Consider the following 11,285-nt stretch of genomic DNA (forward strand, 5'->3'; position numbering starts at 1 on the left):
CCCAGGTTGTCCGAATATAATTTTAACGTCAGCGTAGTGGAACTAGTGTCGGCTATGAGGAACATTAAGGAAGCACGGTTCCCGAGACCGATGAGATTCGACCCTAGTTAGAGGGATTTTAATCTATGGTGCGAGTATCATGGGACCAATATCCACCGGATTGGGGACTACCGACATCTCCATGAGGAGGTGGCGACATTGATAAGAAATGGCCATCAGAGAGAATTCTTCAGTGACCGGGCTAAGAACAACTACGGTCGTAACCGAGATAACACGGAACCTCGAAAGCAGGACAAGATCTTCCTCGTGTGACGATCAATATGATTTTCGGGCGGAACGAGATTAATGATGTAAATTTTTTGGCAGCAAAAAGATGAAGGTATCAGTAACCCGTAGCAAGAGACTCCATGATGTTACTGAGGACGACATCACCTTCACAGAGGAGGACGCGGATGGACTCTTACTACCGCACAACGATGCCTTGGTTATAACTCTTAATGTTTTAGATTTTAATATTAAACGTGTTTTGACCAGGGAGTTCGGCAAACATTATCCAATGGAGAGTGCTGGAACAAGCCAAGCTAACCGGAAGCATTATTCCGATCACAAAGCTCCTTGTCGGGAAATCCTTCTGCCCATAAATGCCGAAGGGGTAATGAAGACGACCCTTTTCGAAGTAGTAGACAGTGATATGGGTTACAATATCATTCTTGGAAGACCATGGCTACACGAGATGAAGGCGGTGCCGTCAACATACCATCAACTTCTGAAATTCCCATCTCCATATGAAATTAATCGGATAAGAGGAGATCAGCCGGCAGCAAGGGAGATGAACACAATCTCAATTTCCAGTAGCAAAAGGAAGGATCATGTGGCATAGCAATTACAGGAACCGGCGCCTGCTCCCAAGCCGAACAAAGTCAACAGGTGGGAGTCGTCGGAATCCAACCAGGTGCCAAGATATTTCCAGGTACCAGAAGAGACGAACGTAACCAAATCCATAACGGAAGAACTTGAGCAAGTCACATTGTTTAAGAAATTATTGGAGAGTAAGTTTCACTTGGGGACAGGACTAAACCCCGAGCTCAGGTCAGCATTTATTGAATTCCTTAAATTTAATATTGACTATTTTTCGTGGTCGCATGAGAATATGATAGGTATTCCGCCAGAAGTGGTCGTGCACAAGTTAATCCTAGATCCTAACATCCCTCTGGTAAGGCAAAAGAAACACCTTATTGTCGAGGTTAGAAAAAAATTCATCAAAGAAAAGGTAACTCGATTGCTTGATATCGGTTCAATCCGGGAGGTAAAGTATCCTGACTAGCTAGCTAACGTAGTAGTAGTTATAAGAAAGAACAATATATTTCACATGTGCATAGATTTTAAGGATTTAAATAAGGCGTGCCCAAAAGACTCATTCCCATTGCCAAACATTGATCAAATGATTAATGCGATAGCCGGTCATGAGTTGATGAGTTTCCTCGATGCCTATTCCGAGTACAACCAAATCAAAAAAAACCCGGATGATCGGGAAAAAACTTCATTCATAACGAACTTCGGCACATATTGCTATAATATGATACCTTTCGGGCTTAAGAACGCTGGAGCCCTCGACAGCTTGTGCTTCCAGTTCCGGGAGGCGAGCAGCAAATTGATCCCGCTCGGCCAACAATTGATCCCGCTCTGAGGCGAGTTTCTCTTTATCAAGGATCAACCTTTGAAGTCCCTCGGAAGCAAGGAAGTTAGCCTGCAAATCAAAAGTTCAAATCAAAAATCCTATCATAGCGAAGCTTGAAGAAACAATAGAGGGAATAAAGATCGTACTGCTGCTGCATTATGCATGGCATTGTTTACCATACATTTCCCCGAAAGAGAATGTATTTTATTCCTATCTTTCTTTGAAGCAGGAGGCTTCAGGTAATTGGTAATTTCCATCGGCCGGGACAACAAATGACATTTGTAGAGACGGAGAGGGAGACGCTCCTCCTCCTTTGAGGATCTGCGGAGGGAGGCGAATAGTTATGCCTCAAATTCCCATGAACTGGGGACTGGGGAGGAGGGACATCCTTCTCTCGGAAGTTTGTGGCCGGTGGAGATGATGTAGCAGTTGTTGGTGGCGAAGACAAAGTTAGAGAACAAGGAGATGAAGCTGATGGCTTTGTGGGTTAAGAAGCAGCTATGGCAAAAGCAATGCTAGTTATTGGTTGCTCATCAACCGAAGACGGAAGAGACCCGGTACCCGAGCGCCTGGACGTCGTCCTCGGTTGGTGTAACTAGCTCAACAGATTGATCATTCTGTTGAACTGATGAAGGTCGTCATGTAGAGAAGCCCCTTCATCACAGGCCCCTCCATCATCATCGATCACCATAGTGTCTGCGGCTGGCTCGGGCGCGACGTTCTTTACCTTTTTATTTTTACCCTCGGCCGTAGAGAAATGTCGTCTTTTTTATTGCTTGTTCTTCGGTCGGGGACTCCGAGAGGAAGCACTTGCACCTGAAGCAGGTCTGATGACACCTGTTTGGGCAAAGGCCTCTTGCAGCAACCTCGCCGCATCTGCGAGATCAGCCAAAACGTCTTCCTCAGGGACGGTAACAGAGCCATGCAGAAGACCTGAATTCAACAAGAAGAAAAGTTAGCCAGTTTTCCTATATGTGAGATAAAAAACAAGATAAGTTCAGCTTACCAAGATATTTGGCCTTCCACCCGTATTTAAGGGCCAGTTCTTTCCACTGGTGGGTCTCAGGCATGGTGATGTGTAAAATCTTTTAGACCCACTGGTCTAAGCCTTCAAATCTTGGTGGTGTCCACCGAGTTACTGAATAATGAAAAAAAGAAGGATCACTGATAGCATGGAACAACCTTTAACCAGAAGAAAGGACAAACGTTGAACTTACGTGTACGATTCCATAATTTTAGAAATGATGGAGTTGTGGCCGGGATGATGTCCCTGGTGGTAACTACAATGAACCGCTCCATCCATCCATGATCATTATCATCATCTATGCCGGTGAGCAAAGCACGATGACCATGTTTGCTGAAGTTTATCATTCCCCCATTGAAAATCTTGGGGGAATAAAGGTTCATGAGTCGAGCCAGGGAGAGATATTCCCCTGTCTCCTGGCATAGCTTCAAAGACAGGCTACCGTCCGCCACACAGAAGGGCTTACCTATGCCAATCAGACTTGATAACGGAAACAAAAATCCAAGATTACGGAAGTCCCCTGCTTAATGAGAACGGGCCCAAAGTGAAGGGGTACGTGTAAACGTACGTAAAACCCTTCTTGGGAAAGGTTACCCGCTCCGCTAGATGATGTTCAAATCATGGCAACCATAGTCTTCCTTCACATAAAAAATCCTAGAAGGACGAATGGAAGAAGGGTATACACAAACGGCCCATGTGCAGGAGTTAGCAAAAGGGAACTTCTCCTTGAAGTCCTTAGCCGTAGTAAGCTTTCTAGGAATAATGGTGCTCACCGTAGGAGAAGCAGCATCATCAGTGCTTTCCTTGTTCTTTGAAAAACTGGAGTTTTTGGAAGAAGAGGTCATAGTTAACATAGGGAAGTAAGTGTTTCTTTGAAGAGGAAGGTTAAAGAAAGTTGAAGGCAAGAGTGAGTTGAGTAAAGAAAGTTTGAGAGTGTTTGAAAAGTTGTGAAGTGTAAAAGAAAAAGATTGAAGCGTGTAAGTAAAGGAATAGACGGCTAAAATCGTGGCCATGATTACCTCAAGAACCAGCGAAAACTGAATTGTGGGATGACACGTGTTCGGGGCATTAAATACGGAGAGACGTGCGTCTAATCAAGCGTCAGACACTTTTCGAGGGGTCAGAGAATTTTCTGCCAAGAAAGGTATCTTCACCAACTTTCCGATGACACAAGGATGTCCACCGAAAAGCAAGGGGACTATCTGTATAGGGCAAAATATATTCATATTAAATGCTCGCATAGTAGAGCGACACGTAGAACCGGAGACAAATAAAAAGCGAGACAGGTGGAAATCAAGTCCGGAGGCAGCAATCTCGGTTGTCCCCGAATGTAATGTTGCTCATAAAGATAAGTAAATGCATGCCACCCGGTAGCATTCAATGGAGAATATTCTGTTGTATTAAATATACAGTTCGTTATAGAGAACATGGCATTCATAGTCTGCCGTTATACCTTTTCAATGGCCCCCATAATTTTCATTTAAGAGGGGTTTGATCCTAGGACCTTGTTCCCTAGGTGAAACTATAAATAGCGAGTTCAACATCAATTAGAGGGACACAAATTTTCTGTAAAACTTATGCTATATACAATTCAAAGACTCAATAATACTTTATTTCTTGCTTATTAATATTGCTATTGCTGCCTTCAGAAGCTCTGTTCCCGGAACCAGGCTACTCAGTGTCTTATCTCAATTTCAACGCTAAGTTTTGCATTTGTATTTAATTTATTTATTATTTTGGCATCAAATCGATTTGTTTGTCTATAAATCACGTATAAATTCAATTGTACCGTTTTACGGGTAAATAATTAATATTAGTTTTGTATTTTTTATTCTTGGTATTCTATGATTATTTATTATTTATTTTGCTTCGATTTCTTATTGGATTGTTGATGTTACTGTTTATTGCTATAACTCCCTTTCATTTTTCTTTGAACAGAAAGTCCACGGGAAATAATTTCTTTACCTTCTAAAAATAGGAATAAAATTTGTGTACACTTGTTGTTGTTTGTTAAGGTGGCGTTGCTTAAAAGTTTTCAAAAAGAACTTTTTATGCGACTTTAGAGTCTAGTCAAATGTTGCCTAAGGCCTAAGCTGCTAAGCAACATCTATATGAACAAGTTTTAATAAAGTGAAAAGGTCTCTTGGAGTAAAATGGTTGTGCTATTACATAAAGGTACCACTAATACTTTCTGATCTATTTTCTATAGCACTATTATTATCATCTGGCGTGAAACAGTTTTTTTCTCTGTTTTTTAAAATAGGCTACCTTGGTTTGAAAGATAAAATTCGTATTTTTGAAGTCCTTTAAATATTCTTTTTTTTAAAATAATATATATTTTCTTCTTAAGAAATTGCTTTATTGGAGATTGGAGAAAGGAAAACATTGAAAAGAGACAAGACATGGCCCAAGTATCTTTTTGCCAAACATTCAGTGATATGCTTCTAGTTCAATACTTAGTAAAGCTGTTGGAGAAAGTACTCAATTATTGGTGAGATATAAATGCTTCCGTAATAAAATCCAGTTCTGAGTTTTCAATTTTTCTAATCTTTTTTTCTGATTAATGAAGTTAATTAATCACTACTAATTTCTGTAATCCAAAACCAAATATGTCCCTATACATATTTAAAGATTATCTTGAGATTCGACGAGATATTGGTTCGTCTTCGACGAGAAAAAAAGTATTCAAAAGTTCAGAATTTTGACATCTTCACAAGATTTCATTCAACCACTAAAAAAGGAGGAAGGGGAAAAGAAGAGAGAAAAAGAAAAAAGAACATCATAAGAGAATCTTAAATTGAATCGGGCTCTCTTAGAGGGGAGAAGTTCATAAATACCCACTTCTGGGGTCGCTTTTAAGTTATATATGTATTGTACAAAATTTTACAAAATTTACCTATTGGGATATGAAGTAAAAATGGGATATTAAATTCTTCTATCTTTCAAATGCAACTTCAGAAAAAATCGGATCTTAAGTAGTTATATTTCTTTAATGCAACTTTAAAAATCGGATCTTAAGTTCTTCTATATTTCTAATGCAACTTCAAAAAAATCGGATCTTAAATAGTTCTATCTCTTCAATGCAACTTCAGAAATCAAATATGAAGTTCTTCTATCTTTTTTATGCAACTTCAAAAAAATCGGATCTTAAGTAGTTGTATCTTTTCAATGCAACTTCAAAAATCGGATCTTAAGTTCGTCTATCTTTCCAATGCACTTCAGAAAAATCGGATCTTAAGTAGTTCTATCTCTTCAATGCAACTTTAGAAATCGGATCTTAAGTAATTCTATCTCTTCAATGCAACTTTAGAAAATTACGATCTTAAGTAGTTTTATCTCTTCAATGCAATTTTAAAATCACATCTTAAGTTCTAAAACATGTTCTTCAAATTTCAACAATCCAACACGCGATTCAACATTCAAATTGTGCTCAAATCTAAAACATAACTTTAGATATCACAAAGAACAAATCTCAATTATCAAATTGTCAAAACAACAAATCTAATAAACCCATTTTGTAACTATGATGATGAAGAAGAAGAACAAGACGAATAAGAAGAAACCCTAAGCACAACCTACAATGGGTTTTGTTTAACTAAGAAAAAGAAGAAGAGAAAAATCAAACAACTCCTAGATACATGAGACATGGATGCATAAAAGAAGAAAGCAGCAGGGAAGCTCCGGATACATTGGACATGAATATAGAGGGGGAAAAAACATCACTAAGAAAAAGATAAAAGCATAATTGAAGTTACCCAAAAATTAAGTCAGTTAAATTTGTATACGGTCAAAATAGATTTCGGCCTTAGCACATCCGATCGAGTTCGAATGATGATCTATCGAAGTAAGATCCCAAAGGTGGAACAAACTAACCTCGATCCCAGGGAGGCCGATCCGTGTCGAGGTCGATATCATTATCAAGCTCGAATCGAAATCGAACCATGATGCAGAGTAGATCTATCATGCTGATAATCCAGAGACCAACCAACATTGACCTCGAATCAATTCGAGAGCTCGAGCCAAGATCGAGCTCGAACCAAGATCAAGAGCTCGAGTCGAAATCAAGCTCAAACCAAAATCGAGGGTTCTAAGCAAGATCGAGCTCGCAAACAAAAGCCGTTGCAATCCCACTAGAGAGAATCTTGGCAGAAATTGTGAAAAAGCTCACTTATTATGGGTCTCCTACTAAATGTTTATTTTATTATGTTTAGAGCCAAATCCCTCCACTATAAAAGGGCTTGGTTACCATTTCTGTAAAACAAGTTTTTCTGAGGCTTACATTGTAATAAAATCGCTATATTCTTCTACAGTAAAGAATCGTTCTTTCAGATTTCTTAGATTGATTCTATTTGTTGAATCCTAAGATTCATTGTTCCTAACAACCTTATCTATTTCCAATTCTCTGCAATCTATATTTACATTTCTATTTATCCTTACATTTTATATTAAGTTACGCCACATATCCTCGAAACTGCGTATAAATTCAACTCTATGTATTTTTCGGGTAAACAGTTTGGTGCCCACCGTGGGGCCGAGGACAACAGTGATTATTTGATACAAATCTGAAAAAACACGCCATTGTGCTTTGCGCTTATTTCCGAAAATATTTTAAATTTTGGATCAGCTACGAATAACCACCAATCAAATGGCTTCACCGATCGATAACGAAGTCGGCCTTCAAGATGAAACCAACAACTTGGCACCCGGGGCCGGAAGGCCAATTAACAATGGCACCGAGGCTCGAATCGAAGTACCCAAAATTCGAGCCGAAATACCATTGGATGTCAATTCACAAATAGCTTTGGAGGCGAATCAGCGTTCTGAATCGGAAAGAAGCATTCAGGGCGGTACTCGATCCGTAGCCCGAGACACCCAAAATGCGGGGAAAATCGGGGCCAGCTTACGTATGATCTTTGAGATGCTACAAGCCCAAAAAGTAGCGATATCTCAACTACAGAGCCAAACTCGCGCACAAAGCAGGCCGGATTCCAATCCACTTCGAGAAGTCACCCCTATAACATAGCCCGCCATAGTGAAATCTAACGAGCAAGAATCTGGGACTACTCCCGGAATTACTAAATTGCTCGAGGAACTCACAAAATGAGTCAAAGCCAACGACAAGAGGGTGAAAACGTACAATGCCAGGGTCGATCAAATCCTCGGGGATCCACCAATGATAAAGGGGCTTGATTCAAAAAAATTCATACAAAAGCCTTTTCCGTCGAGTGCGGCGCCGAAGCCAATCCCCAAAAAATTCCGTATGCCCAAAATTCCCAAATATAACGGTACGACCGATCCTAACGAACATGTCACCTCTTACACATGTGCCATAAAAGGCAACGATTTGGAGGACGATGTGATCGAATCCGTGTTGTTGAAAAGGTTCTGGGAGACCCTCTCGAAGGGAGCGATGATCTGGTATCACAATTTACCACCAAATTCCATCGATTTTTTTGTCATGTTAGCAGATTCGTTCGTAAAGGCACATGCTGGTGCCATAAAGATTGCAACAAGGAAATCAGACCTCTTCAAAGTAAAGCAAAGGGAGAATGAAATGTTGAGGGAATTCGTATCCCGATTTCAAATGGAACGCATGGAATTACCACCAGTCACAGACGATTGGGCCGTACAAGCTTTCACCCAAGGGTTGAAAGAGTTAAGCTCGACAACATCGCATCAGCTGAAACAAAATTTGATCGACTATCCAGCGTTAACTTGGGCAGATGTACACAACCGATACCAATCGAAAATTAGGGTCGAGGATGATTAGTTGGGAGCTCCGTACGGACCCGTGCATCAAAACAGGACAGTTACTAAAAACCAAAAGGAGATCGACAGAGAATAAAGGTCAAACAGAAACCGATATTGACCGTACGTCGCAGATCGGGTGAACAACGGTTCAGCACGCAATACAGTTCGGAACAATCAAAGGATTGTTAAAGGGCAAAATTCTCAGGGACTTATGAGTAAGAGCGTCTTCGATAAATATGCCGATCCTATAGAAACACCTCGATTATCAGAATATAACTTCAGTGTTAGGGCATCCGCTATCGTGTCGGCCATCGAACGCATCAAAGACACTAAATGGCCTCGACCCATGCAGACTGATCCTGCCCGAAGAAATCCCAATCAAACGTGCGAATATCATGGTACCCATGGCTACAGAACGGAAGATTGCAAGCAACTAAGAGAGGAAATGGCCTGCTTGTTTAACAAAGTGCACCTTCGGGAATTTCTGAGTGATAGGGCGAAGGACCATTTTAAAAATAGGGATTTCAGCAAGCAAAACGAGCAAGAAGAACCGCAACACATCATCCACATGATCATCGGCGGCATCGATACCCCTCATGGACCAGTGCTTAAATGCACTAAAACATCGATTGTGAGGGAAAAGCGATCTCGGACTCAAGATTACGTACCCATGGGGACTTTGTCCTTTGATGATGAAGATGCAGAAGGGGTCAACCAACCTCATAACGACGCACTGGTAATATCCGTACTCATGAATACAACTAAAATTAAGCGTGTGTTAATCGATCCAGGTAGCTCGGCCAACATCATCCGATTGAAGGTAGTAAAGCAGCTCGGCCTATATTATCAGATCGTACATGTAACTCTGGTTCTAAACGGGTTAAATATGGCATGTGAAACCACCAAAGGCGAGATAATCCTACCAATAAACTTGGCCGGAACCATCCAGGAAACAAAGTTTTACGTTATCGAAGGCGATATGAGATACAACGCCCTTTTCGAAAGGTCATGGATCCACAACATGAGAGCTTTACCTTCGACCCTACACCAGGCCCTCAAATTCCCGACATCAAGAGGTGTCAAAACGGTGTACAGAGAATAGCTAGCCGCGAAGGAAATGTTCGCCGTCGAGGTAGCTAAACCAATATCCTTACCTTTGCTGATAAAAGGATCGGGCTCGAAAGGAGAACCGGACACCAAATAGCAATCATAGACATCGGTTTCGACCCAGCCAGACAACCAGAAAATCGAAGAGGATGATGATCAAAGGGTCCCTCGATCTTTCATGATTCCCGAGGACTCCGACGCTACCAAATCAACAATCGAGGAACTAGAGCAAGTCACATTAATCGAGCACTGGCCTGAGCGAAAGGTATACTTGGGAATGGGGTTGAGCCCCGAACTCAGAAAGAAACTCGTTCAATTTCTTATCGATAACATCGATTGTTTTGCCTGGTCCCATTTAGATATAATAGGGATCCCGCCGGGCATAACGACGTATCGGCTAAGTTTGGACCCCAGGTTCAGACCGGTGAAGCAAAAGAGAAGACCCCAGTCCGAAGGAAAGCACACATTCATAAAGGACGAGGTAACCAAGCTTCTCAAAGTAGGGTCCATTCGGGAGGTGAAATATCCCGAATGGCTAGCCAACGTAGTTGTAGTCCCTAAAAAAGGGAACAAACTTAGAATGTGTGTGGACTATACTGATTTAAACAAAGCATGCCCTAAAGATTCCTTTCCGCTGCCCAACATCGATCGCATGATCGATGCCACGGCCGGCCACGAGATCCTCACTTTTCTCGATGCTTATTTCGGGTATAATCAAATCCGTATGAACCCGGAGGACCAGGAAAAGACTTCATTTTTCACCAAATATGGAACGTATTATTATAATGTTTTTTTTTTTTATTATTATTATTACTTCGGGCTAAATAATGCAGGGGCTACTTACCAACGCCTTATAAATAAAATGTTCGAAGAATAAATAGGAAAATCAATGGAAGTTTATATTGATGACATACTAGTTAAATCCATGCGTGCAGAGGACCATTTGACCCATTTGCAAGAAACGTTCGAAATTTTGAGGAAATACAACATGAAGCTCAATCCCAAAAAATGTGCTTCCGGGGTCGGTTCGGGAAAGTTCCTCAGCTTCATGGTGTCACATCGGGGAATAGAGATTAACCCCGATAAAATCAAGGCCATCGAAGACATCATCGTTGTGGACAACGTGAAGGCCGTACAAAGGCTAACGGGTCGAATTGCAGCCTTAGGCCGGTTCATTTCAAGATCATCTGACCGAAGTCACAAATTTTTCTCTCTACTCAAAAAGAAGAACGATTTTGCTTGGACCCCAGAGTGCCAACAAGCATTAGAGGAACTAAAGCGATATCTATCAAGCCCACCACTACTTCACACTCTAAAAACAGACGTAAAACTTTGTTTGTACTTGGCAGTATCGGAAGTCGCTGTAAGCGGTGTCCTAGTTCGAGAAGAGCAAGGTACGCAATTTCCCGTTTATTATATGAGTCGAACCTTAGGAGAAGCGGAAACTAGATATCCGCTCCTAGAAATATTGGCACTTGCACTGATAAGCGCCTCTAGGAAGTTAAGGTCGTACTTTCAATGTCATCCCATATGTGTATTAACCACTTACCCGCTTCGTAATAATTTGCACAAACCCGAATTATCAAGCCGACTGGCCAAATAGGCCATCGAACTGAGTGGGTACGATATCGAATATCAACCTCGTACGGCCATCAAGTCTAAAATTTTAGCAGACTCCGTGGCCGATTTCATGCCAACCCTCGTACCCGAAGTCGAAAAAGAACT

At 41.2% G+C, this 11,285-nt stretch overlaps 1 protein-coding gene across 1 annotated transcript; it reads left to right on the forward strand.

The window, feature by feature from the left end:
* Window positions 1-373: 373 nt before the first annotated feature.
* On the forward strand, window positions 374-880 carry LOC104107588 (uncharacterized). The gene has a single exon (XM_009616436.2). The coding sequence runs from the start codon at window positions 374-376 to the stop codon at window positions 878-880; it is 507 nt and encodes a 168-aa protein (XP_009614731.2).
* Window positions 881-11,285: the final 10,405 nt, after the last annotated feature.

Source organism: Nicotiana tomentosiformis, chromosome 8 (genome assembly GCF_000390325.3).
Source record: "Nicotiana tomentosiformis chromosome 8, ASM39032v3, whole genome shotgun sequence".
Lineage (NCBI taxonomy): Eukaryota > Viridiplantae > Streptophyta > Magnoliopsida > Solanales > Solanaceae > Nicotiana > Nicotiana tomentosiformis.